At 40.4% G+C, this 25,004-nt stretch overlaps 1 protein-coding gene across 1 annotated transcript in view; it reads right to left on the bottom strand.

Annotated features, from left to right (window-relative positions):
- Positions 1 to 20,761: 20,761 nt before the first annotated feature.
- The window catches only part of DKK2 (dickkopf WNT signaling pathway inhibitor 2), a gene marked incomplete at both ends in the record, with an annotated part of 40,609 nt that continues 36,366 nt past the window's right edge, over positions 20,762 to 25,004 (bottom strand). The window contains 3 exons of the mRNA XM_082316514.1: positions 20,762 to 21,012; positions 21,543 to 21,692; positions 22,367 to 22,517. Of these exons, the coding sequence (XP_082172640.1) occupies positions 20,762 to 21,012; positions 21,543 to 21,692; positions 22,367 to 22,517 (552 nt within the window). The remainder of the gene's footprint in view (positions 21,013 to 21,542; positions 21,693 to 22,366; positions 22,518 to 25,004) is intronic.

The raw sequence follows: 25,004 nt of genomic DNA, 5'->3' as shown, positions 1-25,004 counted from the left end.
ATACAGTGCGTGTGTGTGTGAGAGAGAGAGAAGCAGGCAGGCAGGGAGAGGGAGCAAAGAGGAGCAGCTGGGCTTGTACTTCAAGAAATGGTTTCTTTTTCTTTCTGGAAGTCACTTCTTCCCTTATTATTGTTCTAGCATTCCTTTCTCCACAACACTTGTAGTTTCTTGCTCACTCTGAGATGAGCCATGTGCAAACCAGAAGATGGACTATGCAGTAGCCTAAGTGCAATTCTTAGAAAAAATGTTAAGTGTCTCTGAGAAGAAATATTTTTCATTAGAAACAATGTTCAGTGGGGCCTTCATTCAGGTAAACAGGCTGATGGGAAGAAAGGAGAAAATGGAGAAAGCAGTTGATAAAACCTGTAATTCTTACATGCTTTATCTGATGGAGGAAGGGCATAGTTCTTCAGAGATGGCTTGGGTGTGGTATCTTCATAATTCTTCAGAGATGGCTTGGGCGTGGTGGACATTTCTGGCTTTGTTCTCGGTGGACGCGGCATTGGGTGTCGATAGCACGCAGAGCAGCACATCTGCATTTTCTGGCCGGGGATAGTTTATTTCATTACTACATCCATTTGGGGGGAGTAGAGAGAGAGTGAATCTGCTCCTTAGGGGAGGAAATCCAATGAAACACTTTTGCCAGAGTTGTTTTGTGCTCAGTGCACAAACTACGTAACGCTTGAACCATATAATTGAGAGCTGACTGCAGTTCTCTTCCATATTATATTAATTTATGTAGGTTTCTTCAATAATGTGTTTTAATTTTATGGTGTGAGAGTGAGAAAGTAATCTTCAGAGGAAAAGCGAAGGCATTCAGTAAAACCTGAGGACCTGCGTGATGCTCTGCTACCTCCATGGCTGTGCAAATGGCGTTCCAAGGACATGGCGGAGGGGCTGCTGTGCCTCGGTGCCGGTGCTTCCTGCAGAGCGGGGGGACCTGCCAGGGGATGATTCAGACCACCTGAATTAAGGGCTTAGCTTCCCCCAGGACTGTCAGGAGCCCAACTTCCTAATGTAAGCACTTGGTTTAGATGCTTTGTAGGAAGCATGGATTCCTCTGATATTTCCGAGCTGAAGGTTTGTGTCTGAAACTGGTGGATCTACATGTGTCATAAATCAGCGTAGCTCAGTATCAGGTTTGATTCTGGATGACGTCTCCTAGCGTGGACTGAGCAGTTTACCACCAAGGCTAAATTTATTGTTGGGCTTATGATGCATAGACATAAGCGGAAATCCTGCCAGCACTGAAGCTAAGGGCAAAGTTATTGGCCTTCTGTCTATGCTTCAGTTAGACAAGACTAATTTAATCTCCTGTTAACTTCAAGGGGCTTGGGGGCACACATCCCTAGAGAGTATTTACTCACTCTTCCCTGCTGACCTTCCTCAGTAACTTCTTTCTGTTTTCTCTCTTTCATAGCTTAACATCTCTACTGTGCCGTCCCACAGGATTCATAGCGCTTTCAATTTGTCAAGCACCAAGGAGCTCTCTTTGTGCCATTCAAACGTCTCCTTGAAACAACTTTATCCTTTGCAAAATTTTCCCAGAAAAACTGTTTTAATCTGTGGTATTATGCTCTTACCTCTTTGGGGTTTTTTTGTGTATTTACCTACTGAGCAAGATGTGACAGTGGTTTAGATTTTAGTGTCTTGAATCATGTCTTTATCTTGCATCTTGGTGAAATACTAGATATAGTTACATTTCTCTACTCCTTTTATTTCTTGTTTCTTTGATTTTCCATAAAAGCAACTGCCAGGGTTGAATCATGATGAAAATGAACACATAGTCTATACAGAAATAGTATCCTAAGAAAGGATTGATGCCCATTCCAATCAAAGAAAATCTTTACTGTGGTGTATGGGCACAAATCAAGATCCAAAGATTTTTATGATCTGTAACCTTCATAATAGTCATAGATGTTGTCAAAAATACTGTCTGATATCATAGGGCCTAATCCTATGTATGACAGTTCTCTTTCTGCATTGTGTTCTTTTCTAAGACACTTGATGGGGAAAAAAATATTGACCAACTAAACCAAGCTCAGGAACAAAAACCCAAAAAGCATGAGAGGAAGGAAGAAGAAATGTAGTCCCTAATAATGAGGTGAGATTAAAATACATAAGGATTCAGTGATGACGAAAGGATGACATGCCTATAGCCTACAGATTTTGAGGTGATGCAGCACAGAAAATTGTAAACAAGAACAAGGAAGCAAAGCTAAAAAATGACGCATACTGGGTAACTGTCTTACAGGAAAATTCACTGATTCTACTGTAGAAAAGGGTAAAAGCACCCTACCCTATTTAAATGTGTACTGAAGAAACTATAGAAACAAGTGAGAGATTAGCTGACTTAGAAAACTCTATCACAAAATTGCATTGTCCTTACAGGTGTTGCCTATCTCTTTGAATAAGCAATAATGTAATATTGTCTTTTTTCCAATGTTGATGCTTCAATTTAGTTTTTGTGCAGCATAAGCTACTAGTTAGTCTTGTAATTACAGTGCGTCAATAAGATTTCCTTTCTTCCTTGATAAATTTGTTTCAGCAAACTGAAATCCAAAGATTATTAAAAATGGGGAAATTGTCAATGACCATGGAATTACCATGTGATTACTTTATATAATTTCCATTTATGTATAAAGTTTTCTTCTCTTATTCTTGGTACTTCTTGAAATAACATAACTGTCCCAACAGAACAACACGTGTTCCTTTCAGTGGTCAATACTACTGTTGTAATAGTTTCAACCAAACACTGTGTAAGGTAACACATAAAATTTCTGCCCATTTATTTCAAAGTCATTTAGTACAAACGCTCTGGCTGTTCTCCTCTGGCAAAACTCCCACTTACTTCAGTAGGGTTAGGATTTCATCCTCTATAATATTTTGCTTTTATTTTTCTTTTCAAGTGGATGACAAAGATAATAACATTGAAAAAAATGTAAGCATAAAGCTGAAAAAAAAAGTATCTTTTTAGTGGATAACCAAAATGTGATACATAGTTTTGAGTTACTGCTTAGGAGATTTACGTCAGAGAAGTTTGGTACGGGTAAGTGCTTCAAAAGCCCACTCCTGAGCCAGACCATGTAATGTATGTGTGTATGAAGACTATGCAGACACACCCCTTTTTGCCTTAGAGAAGTCCTTTCTGGTAGGATTTCTTTACTCCTGTCTTGTCTGTCTTTTCTCATAAAAATACTGTCATCTTACTCTCCCCTCATAGTTTTCTCTTTGCACTGTGATACCTTCTCTTTCCTGCTTCTGCATAATTTATTCACTGGTCTTTCCTCAACCTGTTTGGGTTAGATACTTATCCTTCATCGTAAAGCAAAAAAAGGAGGCGTTTGTTTGTAACATATGGCAGAAGATACATGATCTGTTACATCGTTGTTGATCATGCAAACAAATATTTCTAGTCTGTAAATTGGTCTTCTCAGTTATGGTTATTAGAAAAGCATCTGTTTCCATTTTCACATGTTCATCAATTTTTTTTTATGATGAAGATCACAATTAATGTGTACCAGAACTTGATTAGGTATTATACTGATGAAATACAACCAATTTACATGCACCCAAGTCTCACTGACACTTGTTGAGGACCAGGTTTTGTTATTATGATAAAGAAGGTGGATGGGTTTGCTAGGTAAACAGATATGAATACAAGAGAGCCTAAAACTTTGTTGGATATTTACTAAAATTTATCTAGTTTGAATAGTCTATAGTTTAACACAGTTTATCAAACTATTGTATTTTTAATGTAATTTATATAGTCTAAATGTGAGCACAATACAGAGCAAAAAGCAGATCTGCAATAAAATTTAATGGTGGTAAGCAAAGGGTCAAGTTAAAATGAAGGAAAACGTTATGATTTGCACATATAAAAGTGAAGTGATATGATCAATGATCCAGGAATATGAAGGACACCTTAGGAGACTGCTGCTGCCAAAAGAAAATTTAAGCAAACCAATAGACCCCAGTGTCTCAAGCCTGAGACTGACAGGATTGCTGCAGATTGTCTTCAAGTTTTCTGTGGCTGTCTCTGTCTTCTACAAGCTCTTGTTGTCTTTCTGTCCTTCCCACAAATTGGGAGTTAGTAAACAAAGTATTATCTCACTCAAGGGAGAAGCAACCTGAGATTATCTAAAACGAAGAAGAGGGGAGCCTGAATGAATTAACAGTGATGAGCTGAAGGCACGGTACTTGCAGATGAGTTTAACAGTCGGGCTACTTAACAGCGTAGATGTGTATTTATAGTAATGCAGGTAGAGGCATGATCACCTGGGGATTTAATGGGTTTTTACTCAGAAGTTTGCACTGACAATAGGGTGGTCTGGGTCAAGTATTTGTCTTGCAGGTAATACAGACTGTCATGGGTAACTCATTAGAGTGCCAATGACCAGGCTTGCTAATTGAAGAGAAAGTTCAGAATATGGTAAAATGCATGAAGGCACAGGTCTGCCATCCTCCCATCTCAGGGTACCCATCTTCATGCTTCGTGGTACCTCGCTGTGCTCCACCTAATAGCCAGGAAGCAGCTATTAACTTGTCATTATAACTAAAATTAATATGGGATGAGAATGAAAAATACACTGCGGGGCTCATTATTTGTCTTCCAGATGCAGGGGGTGAAGAAAATATGGGAGTTACTGTTTATCTTACAATACTTGTATTCTGATGGCCACAGTCCAGGCCCTGACTAATGGTTTTGAAATGTTGAGGACAGAAGTTAAACAGGCATCTAGATCCTGGACCCCACTAGGGATCCCCTGATTAGCATGTGGAGGGCGAAAAGCAAGGGAAGCGCTGAAAGTTGAAACCTGGCCAAGAGCATAAAACCCACAGGGCTTGTGGCTATTGCAGATAATAACAAAGGGATGGTGTCCATAGGAGGGTAAAAGAGGCGGTTCAGGGAAGGGCAAGTCAAGAAACCAGAAGACTGAGGAGGCAGATGGAGGGCTCTGGCATGAGAGGGTTTGCTGCACATTTCGGTCATGGCTTAGGGAAGGCATGGTGACTGAGTAACGAATCTGCACGGAGACTTGCAGGCGCTTCGGTCGTTGCTGCATAGGACCATGCAGAAGAATGATGGTCGGTGCAAACAGAAGCCCTGAAAAGCCCTAAGTGCCTGTTCAAAAAGCTAATGGGTAAGAACATTACAAAACCTGGCAAACGCTGCTGGGAGGGTTTTTTATAGCTTTGTTGAAGGAAGTTTCCCAAGTTTCCAGAATGGTGTGCTCTTCTCATACTGTCTAATTTTTCATTATGCATCTTTCTTTTTTTAACTTATAAACTGAACATAAACCAGAGATTTCTCCAACCATCTGGCAAACTCTGGTGACTTTGGGGCAAAAGCTCTGTAGCATTCTAGTGATCTTTGACTTTACCTGTCATATCTTATAACGTAGGTTATTTTTAAGTTTCTGTGGTAGAATTGTATGCCGATAAGCATATCCCTGGCACAGTTGAGATCGTTTGAGGTGTTGCTATAATTACATTACAAAGATTATCTGGATCTTGGTGTAATTATTCAGTTTAAAAACACTGTTGAGCAACAACATGCAGGAGTTTGGGACAAATGGAAGTCTGGGTTGTATTTTTTATGTTTGTGAGAAACCAAGTATTGTAGCTGTACTATCTGAGTAGTAAGGGGAAATTCAAAGAGAAAAGGCAGTAAACATCAGAAATGGAAGCATCTTCCTAGGCCATGAGTGAAGAATTATAGCCTGTGCTAGGAGTATAGACAGCTCTCCTATTTAAGTCAAATGACTAATGGTATGAATTTTCTACGTGGTGAGACCATGGTACTTTCTGTCAGAGTTCAGCTTGAGAAAATATCTCATCACTGTCAAAAGTCCTTGGAGAAGAAGTTTCCTTGCTTTTCTTCTTGCAGAGCTTTTGCTGATTCTGTTATTTATGAGACCGACCAAAGCCAGGCACAGTTTGCTGGACACTGTATAAATGGTAGGGTAAGAGACAATCTCCCTGCCTTGAAGAGATAGTATATAAATAGACAAAATGGGAAGGGAAAGGAAAGGGGTAGTACGTAGCTATCAATGTTGTGATGATGAATAACATGTTAATTCTCCCTTTTTGGCAAGGGAATATTATTCAGGGAGTAGAAAGACAAGGAAAAGGGGAGATTTGTGGGAAACAATAGGGGAGGAGAGGAAGACGAGAAGGGCAGCTGTGGAGCACAGCAGAGGTGAAGGGACTGAGATGAGAGTGGAACAAGTTTGGATCAAGCAGCCTGTTGTCAAGTGCAGTTTAAGTTCAGTCAGAATCAAGAAAATATTTTCAGTATCAGCAGTCCCTGCTTTAGCTTTTTCTACAGCTGCTCTGCTGGCTTCAGTGCCTGGTTGTTGCTATCTTGCAGTTTCTTTTGCAAAGCTCGCGTGGCTCAAGTCAGAGGAGATTGGCTCTGTGGGATGCACATTGCCTTTGACAGTGGGTTGTCCAAGCCCCTGGCATGGCACGCTGCAGGGCAGGGGAGCGGGCTGCGGCAGCCGGCACTCCCACCCTCTCCTTTCCTCCAGCCTGAACCTTGAGAAGCTGTTCTCAGCTTGAGTGAGAAAGCTCCAGGCTTTTAAGTGTACAGAAAGTATCTTGCACTTGAGTGAAAAGTGTGGCATGGTATGTATGCAAGATTTAGAAGTGTTACAAAAGTAAATAGACTCTTTATATCCAGTGTATTAGAAGTTTATCGATAGGATTTAAATTCAAATTGCAATCCTGAAAGTATGTGTGCTAACGATAACAGGTACAAGTGTCGCAACAGCAATGTAACAACTACGGCAGTCATAAGAAGGATTTATTTAATGAAAATTGTTGAAAAGTTAATCTCAAAAGCCAGCTAAATTGCTAGAAAGTCAGCGTCTCTGAAAATCTCACTTGATTTGTCCTCATTAGACATCTTGGTCAAATGACAAATCAAAAGTGCCCCCCGTTTCAAGACCGGTAGCTTAGGGCTTCTGAATACATATTCCTAAATTAAGTGTTTTGTCTCTGCCAAGCACTTATGTAGAAAAGAACACTGGGAAGTTGTTTATTTTCCTAGAATTGTGAATTCAGTTAAATCATTACAGCCATTTTAATATGATCTCATTCCAGAGGCAAGAAGATTAGTTCAACTTACTGCATATACAGGAAAAAATACAGTAGAAATCTAGCCCTTGACATTTGATATATAAGGTTGAATTCATTTAAATGCTTAAGTTTTTTTATTAAGTTCAAAATATGGATATTAGATTGTTGGGTCTGTATTTTTACATTCTGGCTAAGGACATGCCTTGCTTGAGAACAGCTAAGTAGCATAAAGATCTTTCTTCATCCTGTGCATTGTCTAGTATATTCCAAAAATGTTTTATGTATTATGTTGAAGTGGCTGTCTTTCCCTTCACTCCCTTCACCAATCAAAACCAATTCCAAAATATTGTTTCACAATTCATGTCACTAAATACAGATTTTTTGAAATTTGTCCTTGGTTTTCCTAGCTTAGATGCATTTGAAAAACAGTGAAAAGGGCTCTAAGGGACAAAATGAATACAAGTAGAACTATGCATTTTATTAGAAATATGATGTTTGAAAATTTTCAAAAGCAGTTGAAAATTGTTTAAATTATATAGAAGCATGGTCCTTAAGACCTTTTTTTTTTTTTTTTTTTTGAGGGAAATGGGCTTGTTAACAGAAGCAAATAAAAAAGAGAAAGTGGTTTTTAGGTTTTTCAGTGGAAAGAGTGATATAAACAGACATATGATGGTACAGCTGATTCAAAAACCAAAAAAATGTTAATTCTGACATGATATTTTTATCTTGAGAACTGTGTGAATTAGCTTAGGATTTGAAATGAACTGTAGATTTTGTCCCTCTATATATCTAGTGCTTTTGGGATTGTTTTGAAGATGGTGAAGGTAATAGACGTACAGCTTGCCTGCAAAGAGTAAGGGATGCTTCCAGATAAACTCTGTTAGGTCATTGACCTTACATTCCTCTGATACATAGACTGCTGCTAAGTGCCCTTAAAAAGGGAAAGTTTTGTAAACTCAGGAATAGGTAAAGGATAATATGTAAAAGCTCAGCCTTCTGTTACTGCCCAAGCATAGCTGGGGTCCAGCATTTGTCCCAGAGCTCCAGACTTGGTCAGTAAATACCAGCAAGACTTCCTAGAAAATACCTGAAAGGCCCTTCCACCCCAGCATCGACCTTCCCAGTCCGGAAGTCCAAACACCCCTTCCCTTTCCACTGCAAAATCAACCAAACAGCAGGGAAAAAACTGACCTGAGGCAAAGCAACTTTCCAAAAACTAAAAATGAAGCAATTTCAAGGAAAAAGATCCAAGAAACTTACCCTGAGCAGAAACCTTGCCCCTTCAGGGGAAGGAGTGATGTGATAGTTCAGTGAGACTTCTCTGGTTTTAATGGTTTGGTATTGGCTAGCAAAGGAAATACTGATAGCGTTGGGAAGAAGGGAGGGAAGAAGGAGGGATGTTTTTCTACTTAGAAAAAAAAAAACATGACAGTCATGTACAAAAGATGTTTCCATGTCCAACTTGCCTTTTTGAAGGCTGGTGTCTTTTTATGGTTAAAAGCTATATAGTGTTCACTTAATTTATGCATGGCAAGTATTGGTTTCCTTTAGATTTCTTTATATTTTGTATAATGTAATGAGTTTCTATATTACAAAGCTTATTTTGACTTATTTCCTTTTCCTGAGTTGGTAGGTGAGTGGCTCTTAGTAACCACATGAATCAGGTTGGCATGCAGAGCACCAAATAGGTGTCATGGCATCGGTCAACAGGGCCCGATGTGCCCAGCCTCTGTGGGCTTGTGCAGAATCACACCCGTGTGGCTCTGTCAGTGTCTGAGTTGTCCCTTTGTCTGAGCAGGGAGACACATGTCCATAACCTCTTCTAAATGGGGCAGGTGCTTGCTCTTCTGCCCCCAGGAGAAAGGAACAGCTCTGCTGAACTGCACCACTCAGCTTATCCATCATGTCTCCTTGAGGGCTGCCTTGCGTTGGCTATGAGCGAAATCACTTTGCCTGTCCACGTGGGATGCACGGTGCTCCTGGGGGGCTGGTCAGGGTTTTTTATAAAACCTCAGGGTGCACACAGCCTCTTCCTTTCCCGAGGAGACCCCTCCTCATGGGCCGTGCAGTGGCCAGGCTGCGTCACCTTGCTCAGCGTGGTGCAGCTCGAGCTGATGCCTGTGGCCCAGTTCACGTGGCCACACCAGTGTGAGCAGCTCCTCAGAGAGGCACCTGTCAGGAGGAAAGAAAGAATGCGCCTGTCCGGCTTATTTCCACCTCGGGCCTCGTTATAACAAAACAAGAATTGCCAGTTGGACCAAAGTTAAGCCGAGCTGGGGACTCTAGTTCTCCGGGAATAGGTCCAAGACCACCAACCATGTGCGCAGAGCATTTTACCATCACATCATCAGGACAAGCTGGAGTCCCCTTGGTCATGGCTGGACTTGGACCAGGGTGCTTCAGGTGAAAGGTCATGGGTTTTAAAATTGGCTTGACAAAGTGCCCTGTTCTTCCCCCCTTCCTAATTAACGGCCCTGTCTAGACCCTTTTCACCATCAACTCTTCCACCTCCTTAGCTGGCCAAAGCCTGCACCTGTCCTCACTCCCCCTAGCAGGCTGTTTTTAATTCACAGCCCCAAAGTCTCCCTTCCATCAGTCCAGGGTTAGGTTGCTGTATTTTCCAGGCAATAGATAAAAAAAGTAAGATTGACAAATGAGTTTAGCATATGACTGTCATGCATCATTTATTTAAAAAAAAAAAAAAGCCTCACTGGAAGGTCCATCTACTGCTTGTTTGCCTTGCCCATCTGGGAAATGGAATTTAAATTACCGCATTGCTTTAGAGGCAGCTTGTAATCCCAGTATAGCGAAGTCATACGTTTTTCATGGGATGGGAACAGCAGATAATAAGAGTTTCTGTAGTTAGCATGATATCAAGTGTGATGGCAAGATAAGCTTTAAAAGTCTTGTTGTCCTAGATGGAAACATACAGCCACAGAAACAGCAGTTCTGCCTTCCTGAGAGAAGACGCTGAAGCAGTGCCATCAGCTTGCCTGCATTTGCAGGCTGTGTATCTTCCCAGACACCTGCAGCTTGATTCACATTCTCGCTGAAAAGATGGAATAACTTCCCAGAGCCTGTAACAGGCTCACTTTTATGCAGAGTATGAGGTTTTTCACGCTTGGTTTAGTACAGTATTTTTCTAGCCTGTTTTTGATTTGCAAACTCCTAATTTTTTTCCAACTTACAACAGGCGTGCTTTCTAGTTTAAGCTCTCTGAACATGGGGGTTTCATGGAACACAAGTTGAAAACTGTTGTGAGGCAGGATGGTGCTGTGTTTTCATTTTGCTTTAGGAATCGTTAACAGAAGAATCCCATCTGATGTTTGTGTTTCCAGTTATAGTTGGAAATATAGTAAAAATAGTAAAGATAATAGACCTTTAGCTGTGAACTAGGATGCTCTTGTGCTAAGTGCTGTACAAATACAGAATGAAAAGTCAGTCCCAGCACCAAAGAGTTTAAACTTCAAGTACAGAGAGATGGCTGCAGACTGGGGTGGAGGAATGGGTAAAACAAAACAATTGGGCCATCCTGGTGGTTCAGCTGCTGTCAAAGATGCTTGTGGGTGTCCTGGTTGTTTACAGGGAGTCTCTTCCAGAAACAAAGAGTTAATGTGGGTGAAAACTCTTCGAAAATTTAATGAGCAGTCAATGAGGGGGGCATCATCAGGCAGGGTGCCGGAGCCAGAGGGAGGGAGAGGTGCTCAGGAGGGCACGCGAGGTGTCCCTCGGGGGCCAAGGCGGCTCTGTTAAAGCCTCCTTGTCCCTCTGTTAGGGACTGTTAGAGGTGTGAAGAACAGGGAACGAGAACCAGATGCAGTGAGAGCCAGTATGTGAAGTGTTGATTAGAGGGGTACAAAAACTGCACCATGCTAGGGTTAGCCATGGGAAGCTTAAGTTACGGATAGTGATAGATCTTCCAATATTGATCTTAGGCAGTACTTGACCCACTCTTTTCCTCCTGCTGTCCATACGCTGCTTAAACGCCTCTCTTCTGTGCACCAAGGGTACAATTCATCCTCTTGATCTGAGAACTATAGGTCTGGTATGAGCTCAGCGTCGAAGCTCTACCTTTACTTAGTGGAGAAACAGAGGCAAGCAGCAGTCAGTCATCTACAGGAGCAGGCTCTAACGTGGGGCGGGTGAATTATTTTCTCAGCATCTCTTGTCTGTATGACTAATCTTGTCATGACACCTAACCTTCGGACAGTTAAAATTAGCTGAAAGGAATCCTGTGCCAGGTCTCCTCTTTGACTAAACCCCTTATTTAAGTACCTATAAGTTTTTTTTAAAGCATTAAAAATAACAACTTTAAAAATGTAGTAAACTTCCAGTTCCCAGGGATACTCAAAACTACTGTTTCTAGAGATAATGTATTTTGTCACCCTTGTACAGAACAGAAGAAGGAAAGTTACACTCCATTTCCCATTGCCAATGTTACCCTCCTAAGAACTGGAAACCATTTCTGTGATGGGAGCTTAGACAGGGAGGGCTGGACCCTACAGCTCTTGCTATGACCTGAGGAAATTTTCTAAATATCAAGGTTGCAGTATTACTTTTTGCAAAAATGATGCAGCGCTGATAATGAACACTTCGTTAGTATAAAATATATTTTTATCTAGAGCAAACCTGTTTATTTTTATGACCAAACATGAAAATCCATGATCAAAAATGTTTTCTACCACCAAATGGAAGCAGTGAAAGAAAATAATAAAAAAAATCTTTTCCACAGGTTTTCCCACCAGCTCTAGTTCTGATGAGCTTTAAACTACAGCATTTATTTGAGTGTCTCCACAGGTACTAATTTAAATGTCAACAGAGCCGATATGAGCATTTAACTGCTGATCACTTTAGCAATTACCGTGCTTGTCCCAAAATCCCAGTTTCACGAATTTCCCTGGATACAAAAGCCTCAGATGTCCTCAGTACAGCTGTCAAAAACCTCCTGCTACCTCTCTTCGGCTATTCTATAATGCTAACATGTACTATCAGCCAAAAGGACCACGATACCAAGGCTGATAAGGAGATTGAAATGTGAGTGGCTTTCAGTGTAGAAGTAGCTTGATGAGAAGTTAGTAGGTACTAGATATCTCTCTCATCTGGCAGAAAAAAAATCCAAATAAAAACAATAAGGATTTGGGGATATTGGGGATATTTGGGGATAAGCCAGGTGTATTTAAATATGGAATGAGCCACCTCCTCTCTTGGTGACTTCAAATTGAGATGACTGTGAGGGAAATATTATTTGACATCATGTGCAAGTTGTGCTTTAGGAAAGTGTTTATGACTGTGTTTAAAAGGGCTAAGTGGGTAAAATACAGTAGCTTACTATGCTCATACCTACATATTACATATGCATTATGATGCCCTACTGTTTCTGACATGAAGAATTTCAAATTCTTGCATCAGGTTACCTTCTCTCAGCTGCCTTATAGCACTTCATCGTCTTCACAGTAATTTTCTTTCTAAAATAATCAATAAGCCCTTGACCCCTTAAACCAATCATCCTTATTCTCCTCCATGAATCTTTTCTTGCAACTGTTTTCCATCCCTGGGATGTTGTTCCTGCTGATCTCTGAAGTCTTTTCAGTTCTGCATTGAGTGTTTTCTGGGTTTGCTTTTATTTTTCGGGAAAGATGACCTGTGCCACATGGTGACACAAGGACATTTGATAACACGACTGAAGTGCTGCACCTCAGCTGCCACCGTTGACTTCTGTAGGATTTTCTGCCTATTGGATCATTGGTAAATCAGCCTCTATATACTCAAAGTGTTTATATTTCAGAGATGTATTTTAGGAAATACTTAGACTGTACTGAAAGAAACAGGAATTTTAATATTTATTTCAAGCTGTTGCGAAGTTCATCTCGCGTTTCCTTGACAGTTTGTCTACTCGATTTGTTAGTGCTCAGTAGGTATTAGAAACAACTGCTCATTTCTGCTTTCTTTTACATTTCATGCAATTACTTTGATTTAAATTCTGCAGTTGGGCAGTTAGAGGTGGAATATTCCTGAAAGACTCGGCAAATTCTAGCAGTCTAATTTTTTGAAGGCAGAAATGTGAATTAATAATCAAAAATAAAATTAGATTTGAACTCTTGGATGAAAACTAATTTCCTGTGTTGTTTCTAGGACACGTAAAATTACTCTGATAACGCAGCTGAGGAGCTCATTAAATGCATGCTTGGTCACGTACAAATGAACATCTTTGTTCAGATGGGGAAGACAACACTAGGGAAGATGACCCTTATTAAAGGTAAGACGCAACTTAAGTAATTCCATCTTTTGCTACAATGTTTGCACGCAAAGCAAGATTTCTTCATGTGAGTGTCTTCCTGTTCACTTATTCAGAGAGGCTGTATCATCAATGGTGATAATGATGGTCAATACATAAATTACATGGCCAGATTTATGGCACCATGATAGGAATTGCCTGGGTTTAACCAATTATTTTCAATAAGTAATTATTACGATGCACCCAGGGTGAAATCTTATTGCTGTAAATGCTGAAAGATATACAGCAGTGCAATGTGTACCCTGATGACAATATTATAGTCTTGGTGTCAGTCAAGCATTCAGGTGAGTTGTACTAAAGCACTTACATATTTTCCGTTTGAATAATTAAGATAGTCCCCTGTACAATATGAGTGCTAAATGATTGCACTCTGTCACGGGTGACTTTTAATTTTCAGCATTAAGCTTTAGAGGGAAAATTTCTTCATTTGATTCCTTCTGCTTTTTGAAGATGTACTTATTCTGTGCATCACACAATATGGTACGTAATTGCAATTGTATAACTGTACATTTCTACAAGAGCTTTTAATAAGCGAATCTCAAAATGTTTGGAAGCTGGTACTTGAATAAACATAAAGAATTCTGGATTCTGCTTCAAAGCTTCTGAACCTTTTGAATATATGTTCTGAGCTGCAAATCTCATGAAACAGTCTCTGCAATGGGAATTATTACTGTACGATTCTATTTGTTGTCAGGCTAGAGATACAGTAAGAATTGTATTTTGGCGTTTCCACATCTGACTATGCCAGAACTAAAAATGCAGAGGTGCAGAAAAAGGAAAATGAATCTGATGATAAACTCATAGATTTTGATACATTTTGAGGTCTCACTGGATGCCATGGTAGCAGAGGGAAGGCTTCTTGCTTCACAGTTACTTACAGTCATCTTGATGAATTTCTGATGGAGATCATTTATGACTTGCAGGCTGTTCCTCCCGTAAGCATTGATCGCCACACAGGTTAGAAGGAAGCTCCAGGATAAGGAGCACTAGCTTTCAAGTAATTAAAAAGTTTTAATAACTTAATCCAGTAGTGCTCCAAATTTAACACAATTTTGCTAGTTAACAGTGTGCTGCATTGGGAAAGGCAGTATTGCCGTCTCCTGAACTTAACTCAATAGAAAACTTAAATGTTATTTGAAACAGAAGATTTAACGGTTCTTTGAGAGCACATCCATAAGGATTTTCTTTTATGATCCATTGTTCTAAAGAAGCACTGCTACACTATCCATAACTGCTCAGATAGTGAGTCAAAGACATTGCCCAAATAATTTTGAGGTGGATTTTTCTAAAGATTTGGGTGGTCATTGGATTCATTAATATGAGGCATTCCAAAATTCCTGGCAAATTTCTTCCAGAACCACGTCATTTGTTACTTTGTATGTGTCTATATAACTTGATGGCTCCATTAAAAATTATTGTCATTAAGGAAAGAAACAATATATGTGAGCCCTACACTTACAGTTGTACTGAATTATTTAATGTTTGATTAATAGTTGATTTTAAAAAAAAATTTGCAAGCCTATTGATTGAATATTGATGAATAACATACTCTTAGAAATAAAGAATAGCTTATAAGGAATAGAAAACAGGAACATACATGCCACAGCAGCCACACAGGTATACATTTCTGAGTTGTTGACTACTCTTTGGCCAACTTTGATAACAGCAGTGGAGAATTACAGTATGACTTTTGTCAAGGACTCAAAGACTAAGATTTGTGTCAGGAAATCTTTTTGTGTTAATTACGTATTTTTCCTCCTCTCTTTCTTTCTGGAGGAAAAAAAAAAAAAAAAAGCCTGTGCTTCTTAAAATGTTAATTTCTTCTAAACGATTATTTCCTCTGCTTCAGGAAGTTGGCATGCAGCAAACCACTTCTAAATCTAGCTGCAAGCCGGTACTGTAAAAAACAAAGAGTTTATTTGTACCAGACATTTGTAAATAAGTAATTGACACTCATGCTATAACAATAAGCAATTCCAAAAAAAACAGGGAGCTGCCAGAATAAACAAGTTTGCAATGAGCTCCATCCAATGCTGTGTATCCATCGGGGTCAGTCGCATCCGTGGTGGTCACAGTAACAGCTCTGGGACCAGCTGGAGTTCTGCAACGCAGCAGCTGTCTCCTGCTTTTGTCTCTTCCTTCCTTCTCCCGCAGTCTTCCAGTGGGAGCCCTAGGCATGGGCAGGGCACAGGCTATAGCAGGGTTGTCTGAACAACGTTTCTGAGGGTTGGTGATGAATCCAAACGCTCTGGAATTACTGGGATTTGGATACACAGAGGACCAAGGTGAGAGGCGTGCTGCTGCCAGAGGGACATGCTCAACACTTCAGCTTTTGAGGCACCAATCAGGCCCTCCCCGCTCTGGGTCAGTGCTGTGGGGACGCGGCTCAGGAACATGTCTGCCCTTCCTCCGTTCTTGGTAATTGGGTGGGATACGATGAACATTCACGGTTTTTGCAGTAGCACCTAATGAAATTTTGAGGTAGATTTCCCCTCTCTCTGCCATTTCAAGCTTCTGGCTGGCTCTCTCCATCCACTCTCCCTCCCAGCCCCCATTTTTCTGTGCTTTCTCCTTACCTCCTGCATTGCTGCCTTAAGCAGGTTTGTAAAAAGCTGGCAGAGCAGTAAGGTAAGAGGAGCCTGCAGCAGACATTTGCCATGTTTCAGCAACTGACAACAACAGTCCTATAAAGTTGAAAGCAAGACATAAGGTAAGTACGGGTGTAGGGTCTGTGTTGAACTGTAAGCACTCTTTGGTAGTGGTGGGCATGTGAAAAACTGTATTAGATAGTAAGGCATTTGAGCAGAAAGGTTCTGTTCATCTCAGTGAAACGTTGATTTAAATGAGGCAGCGCAGACCTCTAGACTCTGTTCCTTCACTCCTGTCTAATGCAGCATCAGAAAGATGCCATACATCAGACTGGTGAGCTAGGTAAGAAAACATAACTTTATTATTGTGATTTAAAAACAAAATTAATGATGTCTTTGTGCAGAGCGAAACTGTGCCTAGCGCAAAAAAAAACCCTGCATTCCCTTTGTCAGGGACTACAGGTGAGGCTGTTGGAGGCGGGGGGCAGGGGTTGGTGTGCGAGTGTGTGTTCCCGCCACTGTGGACAGTGTGTCAGAACACTCAACTGACAATCCAAAGAGCTAGATTTCTTTATTTTTTGTAAATATTTATTGGCTACATAATTCTCTTAGCAATGAAGGTTTTGAAAGTTAAGAGGGTAGATCTTGAGAATCCTAAAAGCCTTGGCTTAGAGTATCTGCTATATGTGTTACTGCTGGCTTTGGCCTTCAGGATATCTTTTTTTAAATGGCTTTCCTAGAAGGAAAGGAAACTGGAAGGGATGAAAAATACTGATTTCTGGTAGCGTTTACCTTTTGCTTTTGGGGGTGATGATGCAGGGCTCTGAAGCAAAAGCAGAGAGGACTGGTGGGTTGGTGACAAGGAACAGTATAGGAATCCCTCTTCTCAGCCACTGCCCGAGACACTTCACGGTGGGGTTTTTTGCTGTTGTGGAGACACTGAGCAGGAAAGTCAGAATATGCAGAAGATGATGGCTTGAATTCCAGTGAATTGTGTTTTGTGTGTCAGGTGCTGGATGTATGCTGTTGAAAGTGTTGTTTTACAAGTAAGTGCATAAATCTACTTTAATTGCTTTCATTAAAAACCATTTAAAATCATAAATACTATAGGTCACAAACAACATAAGCCAAAGCAACTAGTACAGTAATAGACACCCACATGTATACTGTAAATCAAATATATGCTTTTAGAGAGTAGAAATCCATTAATTTTAGGAAAGTTAATAAGTATTTTCAAAGAGATGTTGCATTGCTGAGGCTATTCTAGGCTAATAGGAAGAATATTTGAATTGTTCAGCAATAACCATCTCTTCAGTACTTGTGGCATGACAGCAGATTTCTGAAATGTTACTGGGCCAAAGTCACTCTTAATTCCCTTGATGAGTGACACAGTGAGTGAGAGCAATTATCCCCAAATTTAGCTGCTCTTTTATTCTCAAACTGATGTATATTTCCCCCAAATATTAACTGAACGGCTTCTAAACAATCAAACTTCAGTCTTGCGAAACTGCTTGCATGCTATTCAGTTCAGCTACGTCGCTCAGTATTTGTGGTGTGCAATGAACCGCCTGAGCCTATTGTTTTTGTTCCCAGATTAAATCTCTGAAGGCTTTGGCAGTCTCAAGCTCTGCTGAAGTCATTGGGCTCCAAGGATGCTCACAACTTTATGTTGCTGTTAAAAGTAAGTGTCAGAATTTTCAAAGACCTACCCATCAAATATTGCAAATAACAGTAGCAAAAGCTTTTCATTTTGTACAAACACTAGTGCGACTTGGAGACGATTCAATCCTCCAACTGTACATCTGTTTGAGCAAAGAGTTACCAGAAACAAGTAACAAGGATATTGAGACCCATTGCTCAATAACCACAGCCATTATTTTGCAATATTTATTGAGCTCTGCAGGGGTTTTCCTGGGATCAGAACTTGGTTGGTTTTAGTAGCAACATTTTCAGTTGTGTCATATGGATTGTTTCATGTTATTAGAGCTGAATGCTGTTATCTGCCCTTTCAGAATTGCTAGTTATAGATCTTGCAACAATGCATTTGTATGCTGTAACCTATAGCAAAATGCTGTGTAATTTGAACACCAGCTTTACCCACCGTGAGCCTCTCTGGTATTTGTCGCTATCCAGGGCACGTGTCTGGGCACCTTTCCTATTTATTTACCCTGGCCGATTGAACATTATGCATCCAGGTGCATTATTTTCAAAACATTTATTCTTGAATGTTTAGGTGTAAACTGTCCCCAAAGAAGTGTATAGATAGTTGCCACTTAAACCAGTTTTGCAGAAATGACACGTGGGGATTTTAAGATGATCTTCATGTGTTTTACCAAAACTCAGCCTACATAGTCCTTTGAGACACAAGTACAATCAGATGCTTTTTCATGTACAGCTAAAATATATGTATTTTTTTTCAATAGATTTGCGTATCTTTCCAGAAAGAACTACTCTTCTTAAGCAGCAGGTAAGGAAAAGAATATGGGTAAAATATTTGGGGAGGTATGGGAAAGGACATTTAATATATTTAATCTTATTATACATTTTTCTACATTAAAGTCAACAGGCTGCAAATATATTCTGCTACAAAGCTTTGTGTAAGAAATATCTCTATAAGAAAATACATCTCATTAAACATTTCCTGTAAATAAATTATCCCAAATAACTATGTTTTGCAAGAGGACAAAGGGGCGGGGGGTAGGCCAATGGTAAGAAGAGCTAAAAATTGCTGAGAGCCCATTTCTGCAACCCCCCTGCTCACACTGGGTATCATTTTCTTTAATATGCAGTCACAATGAGAGCAACAGAATTCCTCTGCTGAGTATGTGCTGTGTCAGTGTAAATAACACTTGCAAAATTGGTTCCTGTACTTTTTTAATATCTTGAAATTATGCTATTTCTGAGCCTTATTCCTGTTTCAGTTACACTGGAAAAACTCTGAAATAAGCAGAGTTGCAAGGATAGGACTGCAAGATAAAACTCTGACTGAGACTATTAAAAAACAGAAGACCCTGTCTCTGAGCAGTCCCTCTAGGTCAATAAAAACTAACTAACTCCAGTAGGGAAAGAGGCATGTGAAATAATCTTCTTATTTAGTCTCTTATGAAAGACAAAGGCAACGTAGCTGAGGTCTGTCTTCTAATTAGGAAGTCTGAGTCAGGTGGTGTAGCTAACATAGAGCTTTAGAACAACCACTGGTGGAGACATGTCAGTGGAAAAAGGTGTCTTGGGTATGGGTGACATGGTCTTCAAAGTTAAACTACATACGGGTGTACCAGCATTGTTCAGAACTGATTAAACAGAAAAGTCCCTTGAATTACAAAACATGAAAATGGGTAATTACAACTTAGCAGTAGGTCAATTATAGAATCAGACTTCATTACAGAAATAGCAGTCTTTTTACCAATGTCTATACAAAGGAATACTTGCAAATAAGTAAAATGAAAAAAGTTTGAAAAGACCTGGGAAGACAAGTCAAGGGATAGAGACTGTCCCTTTTTTAACCGGTACACAAACAATGTAGAGTTGTCAGTTGTTTCCGCAGTCCATGTACTACTCCCATCATTCCTGGCAGAACAGTCCAGACTAGAGGACATCAAGTTCAGGCTGAATACGTGCTGGAGGCTGGTATGCTGTCACATCGCGTGATGTTTAACAAGTCATTTGCGGACGTACCATCTTCTTACATCCTTTTCTGCAGGAGAGGAGGTGCTCACAAGAGCCAACTCCTTTTCCTTTGCTGCCTCTAAGAAACAAATGCGTTATACTTCTGCAGAGTGCCATCAGTAGCCCGTTGCTACTAATAAAATGTAAAAATTTGAGTTTGTAGCAGTATGCTCTAAACACCTTAACAAATGTCTACATCATCTGTTATAACAGCAACAGTGACACAACTTTATAACCCTGCATGTTAGGCACTTCAACACTCCGCTATTTCTTTTGGAAATATCTATAATGCAAGTACGCTTAGGCAAAGAAAATATATTTAGGACTAATGAGCAACTGCCTGTATATAATTCTGGATTCAGCATGCACATATTTGCTTCATCTGTTCAACCCAATGTATACTAGCAGTAAACTGAGGCAAATACAAGCGATTAAGAGCCACACTATGACATTGAACTACAAAAAGCATTTCAATTTACCTATGTATAGGAAACAAACCCCTGTTTAAATGCTTCCTCTTAGAGAAACTGCTGCTCTCTTGAAATTGTGAGATGGCAAGTTTTCACCTCTTTCATAAGGGCCTGCAAAACATAGCACTCTTGCCCTGCAGGAGTGCGTTCTTTGCTGAAGTGTCAGCCCTGAATGACAAGGACGTGTGGACATTCACAGTAACTTTATTTCCATTTCTCACACCTGCAATGTGACCAATAATGTGTTGACAGATGAGTCTTCCTGGCCTGCACCGCCTCCTATAAGAGTACAATGCATACAATCTATTTAGCAGTCGTTACCACGCTGGAAACCCACTGTACCCTAACACTGAACCCCTGAAACATCACAGGACAACACAGCAAGGAAAGTGACATTAATTTCCACCGTACTTGTTTGCATACTAGCATTTCCCACAAACTGTAGGTTATTTACAGAAGAGTTGCACAGCAGGAGAACTCCGGCTGCACTTGGGTTTACCACCAGCTCAAAAAGAAATGCATTTGGTGTGACTTCTACTCCTACCCTAACGGTTACTTTAGCCATTCTGCTTTCATTTGCAGTCCTCATTTCCCACCATGCTGTAATGTATTGAATACATAAAGCCACAGTCACTTAACACTATCTTCCCAATCCTCATTCAGATTTTCTGGCACACGTGAAGTCTTGATTTAGAAGAGGAGGTTGCATCTTTCCATACTTTGCAAGACAGCCCCTTGGCACAGTCACATCGTTGGAAAATCTCCAGTCCATGGGACCCTTTCTTGCGCTGTTTGGTGCACACCTCCCCCTGATGCAACACAGGCTTGCAAATCTTGGTCCAAAAATGGCGAGCACAGCAGTGTCCCTCAATACAGTCTGATGACCGTAGGCAGGGATCACCTTCATGTCCTAAAAAGAGCAACCAAACTATTTTACTTCATGGGAAAATGTGAAAGTACAGATTCAGTGCAGACTGATGCAAATGATGCTCAGAAAAAGGAGAGATGATATTTCCATCTGTGTCTATTTGAAGGATGTAAGCAGAAGGGAAGATATGAATTAGGAAGGTTCAAGGAGGTAATTAATGAGACCTGCCATAAGACTTAGTAAGGAGAAATTCAGCTACAGGATTGTAAGCAGGATTACAAGTGCTTAATTAAATGACTGCTACAAGAGGAGGATGTGTGCAATCTTGCACAACTGAAAAATGGATTGTCAGTCCACCTCTAATACAGAGAAGAAAGCAGATGCTATTTCAATCTCAGGAACTGTTGGTTGACGTTATATCACTTTTTGAGTCACGCTGTGAATTCTCACGATAGACGTTCACTCCCGGTGGAATTACTGCCTATTTCTGTTTTGCATTGCTGTATCTTAACAGCAATAACATTATTCATAACATGAAGGAACAAAGCAGTGTAGGGCAAATGTGATCTTACCTTTTATGTGTGACAGCTTGGAGCGCGACCTCCCTAGGTTTTGCCATCCCAAATCCTTGCTAGCATAATGACCGTTCTTCCGGTTGCGTGGCCCTTCTAGAGCAGGGATGTGAGGTGTAAGGATGCTTTCAGTCACTGGTATGCAAATGCCTGCGAGGTAAAGACAGTCGGTCAAAGATGTGAACAAGAGGAAAAGCAGCCGAGAGACATACGCAGACCAGGATCAGGACCAGGACCATGAAAGTGCTGGGGCTTGGCCTCAGTGACACTCAGCTCTAATAGCACCTCTCTCCCTGATCCCTGCCACCTAACTTCACCACAGCTCTGCTTCACTCACTGTCAGACAGTCTCGCTGTCACTCTGGCTTTATGGGCTGAGCACCTGGAGACTGCCTCATAGACATCTCTCTCCAGTCTCCGGAGGAGAGTATGGGAACGCAAACACTATGGTTATAACCCCCCCCAGGGAGAGCAGATCAAGGATTCATTAAGTCTCTTTTGCTTCCTTAAAAATATGGTTTCATGTGCAGTCTTCCAGTGAATCAAACCACATTGAATGTAGTGCTGTGATTTCCGTCAGCAGCAGCAGCATTTTTGGGTTTCCCCACCCCAAAATGGGAAAAAGTCTGGTAGTACACAAGCCTTGAACATAGAAATACTATAAAAGAAAATGGAGTGGAATAAAATAGAAAATGAAGTTTTCTTGGTTTAGAAAAAGAAGCACAGTCACCCAGGAAAAAAATAATGTTGCTGGGAACACTCAGAGAAATAGATGCTGTCAAAATGCTGATATTACGGAGGAAAACCGAGAGTTGACTGACGTACCATTGTTGCAGCGGTTCCCAGGGCAGCACATGCCGTCTCTGTGGCAACGCTTCTTCTTCCTCCGGCACATCATGCACGCAGACGTTGCTTGATGAGGACTGTGACAGTATCGCCCAACTTCGCATTCCTTATCATTGGTACAAGGATAGGCCTAGTGGGTAAAAGAAAGGTTTACAGTGAAGCACTGCTTTGTACAAGGCATGTATGCAGCCCATTTAAAAAAAAAAAAAAAAAAAAAAAATCACCAAACCCCCCCAAAGAAACCAACAGTTGAGATACCATTCACTGGGGCCATGAGATGCAGGGAGGGATGCTTCACTGCAGCCATATAGCTGCTGGTGAAGATGTATCTGCTTAAAGAATCAGAGAGATACAACCAGCTCCCCGGTGGTTTCATCTTTTCTTGCCTCAAACATATGTTGGCACAAGAGAACTCATTTTTGTGGGTTCAGGCCTCTGATTCATAGACAAGAGCTTTAAACTCCACAGTGAAGAATAAACAGAGCCATAAGCTCCTCTCTGTCAGTAAAAATCCTGAAACGCACCCTGCAATAGGTACCATTTTAATTTAAGCTCCAAGGAGGCATTTTCCTTTGATAGCTGTCAAACACACTGACAGGTAAGTTCACTGTCCTCACGGTGAACATCTGCACCACATTGGTACAAGCTCCTTTGCAATTGCGCCACTCCCCACTGGCCCATGCCAGTTGGACTCCTTGGAAGTGAACAAACATCACTGGTCAGCATTTCACTTTGATAACCTTTACTTCACTTACGGGCTTAGTATACTCCTTAAACTTGCCACCTACTAAACACCACCCTATGGTACGCAGCATGGAATATATTATAGAGCACAAACTGTCTTGCACATATAGTTCCCTGCAAGCAGAGACACACGTATACAATTCTCCTATATTCATCAAAACCAGCATGATCTTACAGCACTTTTTAAAAAAAGGGTGTGAAAGCACTGTATTCTCCCATAAAGAGAGAGAAAGAAAAGTTTATTCCTACAAGAGGAAAAGACATCATGCTTTAAGGAGACAAAACAACACACGCTCCCACATTTCAGGATCCTCTCTGCTGACTCCCACACAGCTACAACTACGCTCTCTGTCTGCATCTAATTTTACTGCCTATTAAATTAATCATAGATTTTTTTTCATTCCTCAAAATTATACTTGAGGAATTTGTTTAGATACAAAGATGAGAATAAATTTTGGGCACTTTCTGGAAAATTACTTCCTCAACTAATTTTCTCCAACATTTTAAATAAATCAAACTATTGCTTTTACTGTTTTCAAAATGACTCTTGCAATTAATTGTTCACCACAAACAAGGAGCTTAGCTGACTAATTTTCAATGTAGGCTGATTACTTTTCTAATAACATTTTAAATCAAGGCTTGATTATATTGTTCTCAGAAAAGAAAATCTTGGAGGCTGTTGAGAATTTGCTCTGGAAATTTTCTTTTAGATGGAGAACTTCTCGTTTCTCTGTCTTTGTGCCATTCTGCTGAGAATCGCAGAAGAAACAAGAGGTCTATAAAACTAAGCAAGTTTCTGTAGTGCCATTAGTGGGAGGGGGAACCACACCATTTCCCATGTGATTTCATTAGTTGCTTTCTTTGTCAAAATTTACTTTACAGTACCACAAGTGCTGGGTGGATATTTCCCAAGTGCTGCTGCCCCGTTACTTCTGCCCTCTGAATATGTGTCTTTGAAGAATGATTCCAGAGTGCAGCTGTTTGGAGTAACCTGACATATGTGTAAGTCTTTCTCCCTTAAGAATAAACATTTCCTCTTGTGTTCATCCTCTCGAGGATGAACATCAAAGAAGGCCAGATCTTTTAGCTAGGAGTGGCAATAAGAGACAAATGCAAGCATTCACCTGTTTGGTACTCTTAAGGCACAAATGGATTCTTCCTATTCTAGCGAAGCAGAACTGAAGTGCTCTTCCTTCAATCTCATCACTCCTTTCCCTCATTTTTCCAGCAAGAAATCATTAACACTAACTTAGAATTTATGATATAGTTACCATAAAAGTAAGGCTTCCCTGACCTAAATGAGACCTTACTAAACTAAGGATCTTACAATGTGGAAAAGCAATTTTATATAGACTTGTGCATGGTTACACTGAGTTTGGAAAACACTAACACTGCTAGCTGGGGGCAATGCAAATAAAAAACAGATGAACTAGCTAAAACCTGGAGATGAAGGCATTTTAGACCCTTGTCTGTCATCAAGACCTTCATAACCGCATCTTTTTTCCAATATGGGCATGTGGTATACACCTGCAACTTGTCAGCAAGAAGCCTACTTGCAGTTTTCTTTTGGTTCCTCAAATGGCTTCTAAAAAAAAAAGAGTTCCCTGATCCTCAGTGGTGCTAATGAAGGCTCTCACATACCATATCTAGTGTCTGTTTTACTTCTGGCTTTTAGGCTGTGACGTGTAAAAGATATTTTAAGATATGCATCTAATTGCCAACTCTCAGCTCTGTCTTTAAGAATGGTAAAAGTAACAAAAGGCAATTTTGGCATTAAAAATTACCAAGGAAAGTGACATAACTCAGCCTTTAGTCCTACTCTAGAGCCCCATCCTAAATAAAGATGACACTTTCGAAATGAAAAAAATAAGCC

The sequence above is a fragment of the Platalea leucorodia genome (assembly GCF_965183815.1).
Source record: "Platalea leucorodia genome assembly, chromosome: 6".
NCBI lineage: Eukaryota > Metazoa > Chordata > Aves > Pelecaniformes > Threskiornithidae > Platalea > Platalea leucorodia.
This window is presented reverse-complemented; position numbering and strand designations above follow the sequence as displayed.